This window comes from Lissotriton helveticus, chromosome 4_2, assembly GCF_964261635.1.
Source record: "Lissotriton helveticus chromosome 4_2, aLisHel1.1, whole genome shotgun sequence".
NCBI classification, from domain to species: Eukaryota; Metazoa; Chordata; class Amphibia; order Caudata; family Salamandridae; genus Lissotriton; species Lissotriton helveticus.
This window is the reverse complement of record NC_136064.1, coordinates 21,908,848-21,921,724: the sequence shown is the minus strand read 5'-3', so window position 1 is coordinate 21,921,724 and position 12,877 is coordinate 21,908,848. Positions and strand designations below refer to the sequence as shown.

Here is a 12,877-nt window from a genome sequence, read left to right as displayed (position 1 = left end):
TCACCCACACAACACAACAATTCTATTCAGAGCTACCCTACCTCTAAGCACTTTAAATTATCATTTTACTGTTTTACTGAGTTTTCCCCATGTGTGTGGGGGCGGGGGAGGTGTGTGTGGAGGATGGTGGGGTGTGTCTGTGAGGTGTGTGTGTGTATGTGTCTGGGGGGTGAGGTGTATAGGTGTATGTAGGTGTATGGAGTATGTGGGTGTGGGTGTGTAAGGTGTGTGTGCGGGTGTGGGTGTGTGGGGTGTTTGAGTGTGGGTGGAAATGTGGGTGTGTGAGGTGTGTGTGGGGGGTGTGTGGGTGTGGGGGGTATGTGTGTAAGATATGTGTGTATGTGTGAGATGTGTGTGTGTGTCTGTGAGGTGTGGGTGTGTGTGTATGTGTGGGGGCGGAGGTGTGTCTGTGGGATGTGTGGGGTGTGTCTGTGAGGTATCTGTGTGCGCGTGCGTGTGTGTGTGTGTGTGTTGGGGGGGTGGTGAGGTGTGTGTATGAGTGTGGGTGTGTGGAATGTGTGGGTGTGGGTGTGGATGTGTAAGGTGTCGGTGTGGGGGTGTGGGGTGTTTAGGTGTGGGTGGAGGTGTGCGTGTGTGAGGTGTCTGTGGGGAGTGTGTGGGTGTGGGGGTGTGGGGTTGTGTGCGTGTGGGTATGTGTGGGACGTACTTGTAGGTACCTAAAACAGCCACAGAACTCAAAAGCTCTTTTGAACCCAAAAGCTCTTTTCAGAGCTACCCTACCTGTAATCACTCAAAATGATTATTTTACACTATTATTTTAACTATTTTTCACCAAAGTACGCTCCCCGGTACGCTCCCCGGTGCGCGTACCGGGCGCTCCCCCCGCGAAAACCTTGAGGGACCCTTTTATGGCCCCCACATCAAACCTAAGAGGTCAGGGGGGGTCCACCCTGCCCCCTTTTGGTTATTTCCCCCTTTGTTTTTTGCCACCTCTTGTGTCTCGATCCTACCGAGACACAAGATGGCGGCCGCTGCGGACTGTTTCGAATGTTTACAGACACCCGAGAGCCAATCAGCTTTCCGTGCGCAAGTCGCGTGGCGCGCCCGGAGTGCTCCCTGGTGCGCGGCTATAGATATATTAATTTTTTTGAACCTAAATTACTCAAAATCCTCTGGAGCACATATCTTGAGACATAGCAAAGGCACATCGGGCTACCAGTCCCTACAATTTCGACAAGTTTGGTGAAAATCCATTCATCCGTTCGAGCTAAAAGTGCGACCGACCGCCCTATGGAAATTAACATGGGGAAAACACGTTTTGGGACCCCCTTTTATCTTGGCCCCCGCTTGACAAATCCCCCCCAAACTTTCAGGGAAGGAGCGGAGAGCCGCGAGGCAAAGTTGCTGAAAAATTCAGGCAAATTCCTCAACCGGCGCCAAAGTTATTCCCAATAGAATGTTGCGATTTCCCTATGGAAATCAATCCTAACTATAACTACCTACTGGCGACCGCCAGTAGGTAATATATATATATATATATATATATATATATATATATATATATATATATACATATATATATACATATATATATATATATATATATATATATATATATATATTACCTACTGGCGGTCGCCAGTAGGTATATATAGTTAGGATTTTTTCTCTATGGGTTTTTTGAAAATTCTATGTCTAATAACTTTGGCGTTTGTGGACGGAATCGGCTGAAATTTTCAGGAAAATGGCACATTTTGTTTCTGAGCAGCCCTTGAAAATTTGGGGGGGGTTCGTCCAGTGGGGGCCGAGAAAAAAGGGGGGTCCCAAAACGTGTTTTTAACATTGAGTTTTCCATAGGGCGGTTGGCCTCACTTTTAGCCCGAACGGCTGAATGGATTTGCACGAAACTTGGCAAAATTGTAGGGACTGGTAGCCCGATGTGCCTTTTGTAGGTCTCAATATATGTGCTCCAGTGGATTTTGAGAAATTAACGTTTAAAAAAAGATATATATCTGTAACAGCGGACCGGTTAGCGCTCTGGTTCGCGGACTTTTCGCGCAACGGAGCTTTGTGAAGCGAAGCTGATTGGTTCTCCGGCGTCTGTCAACATTCCAAACAGTCCGTAGCGGCCGCCATCTTGTCTCTCGGTAGGATCGAGAGACAAGAGGAGGTCAAAACAAAGGGGGAAATAACTATAAGGGGGCATAGTAGATCCTCGCTGACCCCCTAGGTTTGATGTGGAGGTTTTAAAAGGGCCCCGCGGGGCAAAAAAAAATAATAATAATAATAATCGAACGGCTGAATGGATTTGCACGAAACTTGGCAAAATTGTAGGGACTGGTAGCCCGATGTGCCTTTGCTAGGTCTCAATATATGTGCTCCAGTGGATTTTGAGAAATTAACGTTCAAAAAAAGATATATATCTGTAACAGCGCACCGCTTCGCGTACTTTTCGCGTTACGGAGCTTTGCGAAGCGAAGCTGATTGGCTCTCCGGTGTCTGTAAACATTCCAAACAGTACGTAGCGGCCGCCATCTTGTCTCTCGGTAGGATCGAGAGACAAGAGGAGGCCAAAGCGAAGGGGCAAATGACCATAAGGGGGCATAGTAGATCCTCGCTGACCCCCTAGGTTTGATGTGGAGGTTTTAAAAGGGCCCCGCGGGGCAAAAAAAAAAATAATAATAATAATCGAACGGCTGATGACCATAAGGGGGCATAGTAGATCCTCGCTGACCCCCTAGGTTTGATGTGGAGGTTTTAAAAGGGCCCCGCGGGGCAAAAAAAAATAATAATAATAATAATCGAACGGCTGAATGGATTTGCACGAAACTTGGTAAAATATTAGGGACTGGTAGCCCGATGTGCCTTTGCTATGTCTCAATATATGTGCTTCAGTGCATTTTGAGAAATTAACGTTCAAAAACAAGATATATATCTGTAACAGCGCTCCGCTTCGCGGAGATAAAATTATATGTGTATTACCTAGCTGTTGCTAACACCAGTTAGCGACGGCTAGTAGGAGATAGCGACCATCTTGGGTCCCACTTTGCATGTGAGTGATATTTATCACTAATGACATGCAAAGTGGGCATGCCAAGATGTTAGCGACTGGAAACAGTCGCTAACATCGCTATCTCCTATTATCAACTTTTGGAAATATTCGAGATAAGCGCGAATATCTCCAAAAAGTAACAGCTGCCCTGAGCAGTTCTTAGCCATGTTATCCAATGGGAGGTGGATAACATGGCTAAGAGCATTAGCTCGGTAATGCATGAATATCGCGGAGTTTTCAGCGACATTAATGCATTGCGCTCGTTTTTTATCGTATTTGCGATAAACCTTGATAATAGCAAGGTTTATCTGCGATAATTTCTGACGGTAAAAAAATCTTTGCAATGCATCGTTAGGGATAAATATCGCTTAACTTTGGTAATATGCCCCAACGTCTGTTAACGTTCGATTCGAAGGAAATCAGGAATTGTTGAAAAACATTGTGTGCGCCATCTTGTCTTTTTTCAAATGCCACACTTTTGTCGTGCACGGCAGCCATTTTAGATGCCTTGACCAGATCCACTCTGTGAACGCTGTCGATCCTTAGCATGGCTCCCCACCCTCGCAAGCATCTCCCCCAGGCAGTGGTCACCCCCGCTCTCTGTTTTATGCATGGGTAATAAACCTCCCCCCATCTGCGCTGTTCTTCCCTGAGAATCACACCCTGTGCCCGCCCGACACCTCCCTTTCGCCCTATTCACTACCGCACCCTCTGACACTCCTTTTCCTCTGTGTCCGATTGTCCAGGCCGGTCCTAGGCTATCAGCTAGCCCTGCAGATGTAGTTTATGGCCACAGCTGTAAAGAATCACCCGTCTTCAAAGGAGTTATAGTAGATCAAGGCCCACACTCGATGAGATCCGTCACAGCAGAAGCGTTGCTATTATCTGAAAACCATTCTGTATTGTGATTGGGGAGGGGACCGAGCGTGAAGCGGAAGATTCCAGGGATGACTCTTTGTACATCAAAGTTTTTACAATTATGTGTCACATTAAAAATATATAGCACTCCGACAAAGTAGTAAGATTATAAAACTTTAATAATTTATAAATATATACAAGAAAACAAAAATAGTAATAACATATAAACATTTTTAGAGAAAAACAACGAAGTAGCGGTCGGCTGTGCGAATAGTCCCAACGCAGCACAACGTCCAGATTTCCGGCGTGGGGCGTCGCGGGGGGTGGGTGATCAGTAGCAAACTGTTGTGCGAATAGTTCCAAGGCAGCAGAACGCGCCGAAATCTAGATGACACAAAAGTGATGTCTAGTAAGTTGCCACCCAGCAAATAACGGCGTGGGGCGTCGCGGGGGGTGGGTCATCAGTAGCAAACTGTTGTGCGAATAGTTCCAAGGCAGCAGAACGATGGCACCAAGGTGATGTCCAGTAAGTTGCCGCACTGGTTTTGGTATCCTACAATGCTGCTCCGAATAACGGCGTGGAGCGCCCCGGGGGAGGCGGCGTGAACGGGCCTCTCCAGGTGGAGTCTCGTCTGTTGTAGTGGGGCGCCCCTTTACCGTTTCAGTTGCCATTCCGTCCGCTTTTGGTCCACTGTGTCAAAATCCGCCATTCAGCTGAGTTGCGCCCACTCTTGCGGTGCAGCGATAGGCGGCTGTCACAGGACTCTCAAAATGGCGGCAGGCTGTTTCCTTTTTGGGCCTGGTCCACTGAAATGGCCCTGGGACACCTTGGAAATCGGACGCTTGTCTGCTAGGTCTTGGACCCCATTCTCGAAAGCGTCCCCTCCGCCTTGAGAATTCATCAAAAGTTTTGGGGGCCCCGACTCCTGCAGGCTTCTGGTGGGGAGCGGCTGCCATGATTGCTCGCGGAATGACCACGACGGAGCTACGAGATGGTGGTGCTCTCATGGTGACGCCAGCTTCAGTCTGAAACATCCAGAAACAAGGTGGGGCTTTCATCGTTTGGGGGAAAAAAAAAGTTTTCATCCAATGAAAAGTGTTGTTTTTAGGTCACATGATCATGCCTTCCATCATTAGGAAACCAAAAGTAAAATGAACCAATGAAAAGTTTTATAAACAAGTCACATGACCTGTTATGCGGCATAGGGTGTAAAATGCGGAGAAAATACGTTGGCACGTGAGGCGGCGTCAATGTGGAGGCTTTAAAAGGGCCCCGCGGGGCAAAAAAACAAAAACAAATTTTTGTTTTTTTTGCGTGGGTAGCGCCCGGTACGCGTACCGGGAAGCGGTCGGAGGAGCGTACTATGAGGAGAAAAGAAAGACAGGGTATAAACATTTTGGCAATTTTGTTATAAATGGAAGGTAGTTCTGAAAAGAACTGTTTTTTTATTCTTTTTCTTTTTTTTCTTTTTTTTAATGAATTTTCTGAACAATTTTTTGATTTTTTTTTGGATTTTTGAAAACTATTTTGTGTTTTTTTTGTGTTTTGTAAGGGGGAAATAACAAAAAAGCAGGGTTAGAACATGTCTCAACAGGAGCAAAAAAAAAATAAAAAGGATTCATTGTTTTCTCATCTTGTAGCATTTATGATTTTCTCCAGCTCGGTTAATCAAAGTAATACTCTTCTCTCCATAAGCAATAGTTCCTCCACAATATATACAAACTATTTTGTAGTGTGCAAAAGGAGCTTGAATATTGGGGATTATTTCTCGGCCTTCTGGTCCGGCGAATGAGCTTTGACCCCTGTTGGTGCTGGGGATGACATCTGGGGGGTTGGCAGCAAGATCCCTTACTTGTGCTTGGGAAAGATTATTAGGATGCCATCGCTCCATGTGGCGAATCATTGTATGATTGCCAAAGCTGTATTTCTTGTTGGGGTTGCCACGAGAAAGTATATTTTTGCAAATCAAACAAGACACCTGGGGTGCATTGACCTTCTTTTGTCCAGGTGGAATTTTAAAGAATTGCCATATGTAGTGGTCTTTAATATGGCTCTGCCTTGGTGTTTCTGGCAGGAACTGCCTTACTTGCTCTTCCTCCTCCTCCTCCTCTTCGTCCTCATTATCTTCCTCTCCACCAAAGTCCAGTGTTGGTGGTGGTCCTTTTGGTGGTGGTGGTGGTGGTGGTTGCTGAGAAGCACCAGCTGCAGCTATTACAGAAGCCATTGTGAAAAATAGGTCTTGCTCTCTGGAAATAGAAAGTAAGAATGAGGTAAAAAGAAGGAGGGGTTTTCATCATTTGAGAAAAAAAAATAGTTCTAAACCAATGAAAAGTGTTATTTTTAGGTCACATGACCAAGCCTAACAACATTATGAAACCAAAAGTGAAATGAACCAATGAAAAGTGTTATTAACAAGTCACATGACCTCTCACGCTTATGTTACGCGCTGCGGAACGCGCCCCGGATAGCTTCCGGGTCGCTGCGCTTCGCGCCTTGGTCCGCGCCCCGGAGCACTTCCGGGTGCGCTAACGCGGTACGTCATAAGACGCATTACGCGGTAACGCGATACGTCGCGCTTACGCAACGCGCCGCGGATCGCTTCCGGGGAGCTGCGTTTTGCGCCTCGGTCCGCGCCCAGGAGCACTTCCGGGTGCGCTAACGCGGCGCGTCATAAGACGCATTACACGACAACGTGATACGTCACGCTTCCGCGACGCGTCACGATAATGATTTCTAACGTGGCAGTTGCGCTAACGGAACGTTTACCGGTTCGCGGACCGGGTCGCGGCATCAAATTGAGCTAACGGGAAGCTTCTTACATCATTAGGAAACCAAAAGTGAAATGAACCAATGAAAAGTGTTATTACCAAGTCACATGACCTGCTGTGTTTACGTTACGCGCTTTGCAGGGCCTCCCGGTTTGCTTCCAGAAACCTGTGCTTTGCGACTCGGTAAGCGTACCAGTTCGCTAACGTAGCACGTCATATGACGTATCACACGACAACGCGAAACGTCATGCGGACGGGAGGCGTGATGATGTTGTTTTCTAACGCAGCAGTTGCGGTAAAGAAACGTTTATATGCTCGCGGTCTATTTCGCGGCATCAAGGTCAGCTAACGGGAAGCTTCCCGATTCGCGAAGCGGGAACGAAGAAAAAAATATATAAAAAAAAAAAGTTATTAATAAACATATAAAATATATTTTTGGATTTAAAGAAGAATACATTTTACAGGTATAGATATTAGCTTTTAAAAAACCAATGAAATTCACTGAAAAAACCATAGGTTATAGACCATATATAGTTAGGAATTAGCATTTACAAAACCTCGAAAATTCACTGAAAAAACCATAGGTTATACACCATATATAGTTAGGAATTAGCATTTAAAAAACCTTATTTTACTCACACAAAACCATTGAAATTCCATATATAGTTAGTTGCACTAACTATATATCGCGCACCCGCAATCCACTGCTGATGATGTCACATATTACATCATTCATGACATGGTCAGTGACATCACTGATGACATCACTGATGACATCTCAAATGACATCACTGATGACATCTCATTTGACATCAATGACCACATCACTGATGATATCATTCATGTGACAATACAATGCATCTCCTCACATTTTAATATAACCTCTGTTTCACCCAGTGTTAAAAAGAGTATAATTTTTGAAACCATTGACACACCAATACTAGTTACTACATACGCACTCACTGATTGCTACGTCTACACACACCTTCACTCATTCACCCATACAATCATTCATACATACAATCACTCATCTTTACAACACTATCATATGCACTCATACACCTATACAGACACTCACAGTCTGCCACTCATCCATGGAGTTACTCACACACCTAGTCAGTCCTGTAAAGAATCAATCACACTTCCATTTTCTTGTCTATACAGTTAAACATAGAGCACCTTACATTTTCAAACATATACTAACACATACTTACTTTCTTATACAATCATTGATACAAGTACACATTGATCTGCACAGAGTCACACACCTCCCAGCCAGCCACACACACACTCAGTCTCCCATACAAATACTTGGACAATCAATCAATAACCCATATAGTTAATCATATAGCTACTGATCAACACATGCAGCAGTTTACAGAACAACAGACATAATGATGCACAAATTAAGACAGTTTAGTCACTAACCCATGCACTCAGTGAGACACATTTAATCACTCACTCATACATTCAGTCATGCACCTACTAAATCCTTCGTCCAGACACTTATACATCTACTCATTCTTCAATATGTAAAACATATTTAAACTTTACAAAAACACACAGTCACTGGATGATGTCATCAGTGATCTCATCAGTGATGTCATTTGAGATGTCATCAGTGATGTCATCAGTGATGTCACTGACCATGTCATGAATGATGTAATATGTGACATCATCAGCAGTGGATTGCGGGTGCGCGATATATAGTTAGTGCAACTAACTATATATGGAATTTCAATGGTTTTGTGTGAGTAAAATAAGGTTTTTTAAATGCTAATTCCTAACTATATATGGTGTATAACCTATGGTTTTTTCAGTGAATTTTCAAGGTTTTGTAAATGCTAATTCCTAACTATATATGGTCTATAACCTATGGTTTTTTCAGTGAATATATATATATATATATATATATATATATATTTTCACTGAAAAAAAACATAGGTTTCACACCGGTTATAGTTAGGAATTAGCATTTGAAAAACCTATTAAATTCACTGAAAAAACCATAGGTTTCACACCTGTTATAGTTAGCTGGAAGTTTTACTCGCATAAAACTATTGAAATTCCCACGTTATAGTTAGTTGGACTCACTGTAACTTGCGCGTGCAATGCACTGCTGATGACATCACATATTACATCACTCATGACATGGTCAGTGACATCACTCATGACATCACTGATGACACCATCCAGTGAATGTGTGTCTTTCTGAAAAATAAATATGTGTTATATATGTATATGTAAAAATTGATGGAAGAATAAATGTTTAAATAAGGGTTTACATGGATGTTTTAAAAAAAAATTGATTGGTTCACTGGCTTATTAAGTGTATCTTAGTGTATACATATATTAGTGAGTAATGTTTAAATATTTAAATATATGGATTAGTGTTTCACTTTGTGTATAAGTAGCTGCATGGGTTGGTGAGTAGCTACATGTGTATGTATATGGGTTATTAGATGTTTTTTTAATATCAATATGAGTGTCTATATGTTTGGTGGGGGTATTACTTAGAACATAGATGCATGAGTGACTGACTCTCTGTATATGTTTTGAAGACAACATATGTGCAGGACTGTATGGGTGGATGACTGTGTATATGTGTGTGTTACTGACTGAATGACTGTCTCACTATTGTCTTTATCAGTAACTACATATGTTTTAATGTAATATATGTGAATATTATATATATATAATGTATATATATATATATATATAATAATACTATAATAATAAATATAAATAATTATATATATAAAATAATGAATATTGATGTATATAAGTGACTATATGTGAGAGTAAGGGATTGTAAGAGTTCCTGTTTAAATAAGTATGTGTTTCTATAAGTGATTGTTTAAGAGAGTAAGTATGTGTAAGGTTCCATAGAAGTAAGGTGGTAGTGTGTGTACATCTGTATATGCAAATAAATGTATGTTCAATAGTATTTATTTGCATGTGTGAGTATGTGTGAGAGTATCTTTTGGATGAGTGTCGGTGTGTAACAGGATGTATAGGTGTATCACTACATATGATGAGTGAGTATACGTATGAATGATTATATAGAACTGTTGGTGAACGAGTGGATGTGTATATAGATGGTTGAATTATTGAATTGGTTGTTGTAACTGGTATGGGTATCTCCATTTTTTGAAAATTTTAGTTTCAATTTTTGAATATGTGTTTCAAGGGTTACAATACAGTGAAAGGAGGTCTGTCACTCTGTCACAAGGATGGTGTCATCAGTAATGTCATGAGTGATGTCACTGACCATGTCATGAGTGATGTAATATGTGATGTCATCAGCAGTGCATTGCACGCGCAAGTTATAGTGAGTCCAACTAACTGTAATGTGGGAATTTCAATGGTTTTATGCGAGTAAAACTTCCAGCTAACTATAACAGGTGTGAAACCTATGGTTTTTTCAGTGAATTTAATAGGTTTTTTAAATGCTAATTCCTAACTATAACTGGTGTGAAACCTATGGTTTTTTCAGTGAATTTCATAGGTTTTTTAATAGCAAATCTCTATAGGTATGAAATGTAATATTTTTTATAACGAATTTTATATTGTATATTTATGTAATATATTTTTTTTGGTTTTTGTTTTTGCCCCGGAGCGCTTCCGGGGCGCGTACCGGTGCGCTCACCGGTAAGCGTAGTGCTACGGCGTGCCCCGGGGTGCGTACCGGTGAGCGTCCCGTTAGCGCTATTCCCACGAACGAAAACAACATTGTGACGTATCGCGTAGCCGCGTGATGCGTCATATGACGCACAGCGTAAGCGCACCCGGAAGCACGCGAGCGCATACGATCGCGAAACGTCCTGACGCGCTTACGCAACACGCCCCCGGGCGCGACTAGGGCGCGTCCCGGCGCGCGCCACGGGGTGCGTAGCGTAAGTGCGTCGGGTCATGTGACCTGAAAATACCACTTTTCATTGGTTCACAACACTTTTGGTTTCCAAATGATGAAAGCCCTGGTCATGTGACTTGAAAATAACACTTTTCATTGGTTCGCAACACTTTTGGTTTCCAAATGATGAAAGCCCTGGTCATGTGACTTGAAAATAACACTTTTCATTGGTTAAGAAGACTTTTGTTTTCCAAATGATGAAAGCCCCCACCTTTTTTCCTCATTTTCACTTTGTTATTTGAGTGAGGAAGACCTGCTTTTTCCTTACCGAAATGGCTACAGTCATATCAGCAGCTGGAGCATCTGCCCCACCACCACCACCACCACCATCAAAAAGACCACCAGAAGATCACATTGGTGGTCAAGAAGAAGAGGAGGAGGATGATGAAGAGGAGGGACAGACAAGGCATTTCCTGCCTGAAGATAATCAGCCCTACAAACCAAAAGAGCACTTCGTATGGCAGTTCTACAAAATCCCAAGGGGTTTCAAAAAAGTCAACGCTGCGAAGGTGACTTGTCTTGTGGTGCTGAGCTGTCCAGAGGGAACCCTAACAAAAATTATTCCTTCGGGAATCATAAAATGATTCGGCACATGATCCGTTGGCACCCAATCAACTATTCTGCTGCAGAGGTAAGGGACCTCTGCAGTAATCTACCCCCATCAACATCTAGACCCTCAACATCGAAAGAACCAACTCCATCGGGTTCAGAGGCAACAGAGACAATGCCTATCATACAATCAAAATTTTACGATTTTAAAATCATGTGCAAATATTGTGGAAAGTTACTTTGCTATGATGAGCAAAGTATAAAACTTATCATCTGTGCTGCCGATAACCATAAGTGCCCGAAAAAACCCTAATTTTTTCAGGTTTTTTTTGCTCCAGTTGAGCCATTTACAATTCCCTGTTTTTTGTTTCTCCCCATAAAAAATACAAAAAAAATATAAAACTGTTCAGAAAACCCCCAAAAAGTAAAAAAATTCAAAAAAACTATAAAAAAATATAAAACAACAAAAAGAATAAAAAAAACTCTTCTTTTTAGAACTACCTTTAATTTATAAAAATAAACCTATATTTTTAAAGAATCTCTGTCAATCTTTTTTCTGCAGGGTACGCGTACCGGTACGTGCACGGGGGCGCGCACCGGGGCGCGCAACCAAAAAAAATAATTTTTTAAAAATAAAGAAAGAGTGAGCATGAGGGAAGAACACAGAGAGAGTAATGTTAATAGAAAAAGAGCTAGAGGGAGCAACACAGAGGGATTGTTTATTACATAGTAAAAAACAGAGAAGGTGTAATAGGGTGTAAGTGAGAAAAGGAAAATGAATAAGGGAGCGAAAGAAGGGAAGAGAGAAAAAGTAGACTAAAGTAGAGGTACTGGTAGAATGTGAGTGGGTGTTGAAAGTAAAAGGAAGGACAGTAAAGAATGGGGAATGAGGGGTAGTGACGGAACCGGAGTAAAGGAACAATGGTGAGGGAGGGTGAGAAAAAGAGGGGTGAAAGAGGGTGGATAAAAGTGAATAAGGTTAAGACATGGGGAGTGACAGAGAGAAAAGAGAGAGAGAGTAAAGGAAGGAGTGGCTGAAAGAGTCTGAGTGAAACAGGAAAGAAAGGTAAGTAAGGCAGTGTGGGTGACTTATAGGGAGTCAGTGGGTGTAGGTGGGGGTGTGGGTGTGTAAGGTGTCTGTGTGGGTGTGGGTGTGGGTGTGTGGGGTGTTTGGGTGTGGGTGGAGGTGTGGGCGTGTGAGATATGTGTGGGGGGTGTGTGGGTGTGGGGGTATGTGTGTGGAGTGTGTGTGTGTGTGTGGGATGTGTGGGCGTGTGTGTGTGAGGAGTGTGTGTGTGGCTGTGTGTGTGTGTGTGTGTAAGGTGTGTGTGTGGTGTGTGTGTGGGGTGTATGTCAGAGGTGTGTGTGTGTGTTGGGGGAGGTGTGTGTGTAGGAGTGAAGTAAATGATTAAGGGAAAGAGAATGAGTGAGGGAGCAAAGGAAGGGAACAGAGGGTAAGGGAAGTAAAGAATAGGGACTGAAAAAAGTTGAATGTAGGAGGGGAAATAGGGAAAGGGGAGTAAACATGGAGAATATGAATAAGTGAGGAAAGCAGAGTAAAGGATCAGGAGTGAGGTAGGTTGAGAAAATAGTAGTGAGGTTAAGGCAAAGGGTGATGACAAACGACATTTTTTAGTCACACTTACCATATAATAAATGTAACTTTAATTACATTTTTTACTAAATTTTGTATCTGTGAAAGAGAGAAGAAAAAATAAGTTATAATTAGTAAAATATGTATTTTAAAATAAAAGATACAAATGAAGAGGTTAAAA

At 42.5% G+C, this 12,877-nt stretch overlaps 1 protein-coding gene across 1 annotated transcript in view; it reads right to left on the bottom strand.

The window, feature by feature from the left end:
• The window catches only part of LOC144752160 (V-set and immunoglobulin domain-containing protein 4-like), a 345,686-nt gene that overhangs the window by 55,819 nt on the left and 276,990 nt on the right, over positions 1–12,877 (bottom strand). The window contains exon 10 of the mRNA XM_078640087.1: positions 12,403–12,443. Within this exon, the coding sequence (XP_078496213.1) occupies positions 12,403–12,443 (41 nt within the window). The remainder of the gene's footprint in view (positions 1–12,402; positions 12,444–12,877) is intronic.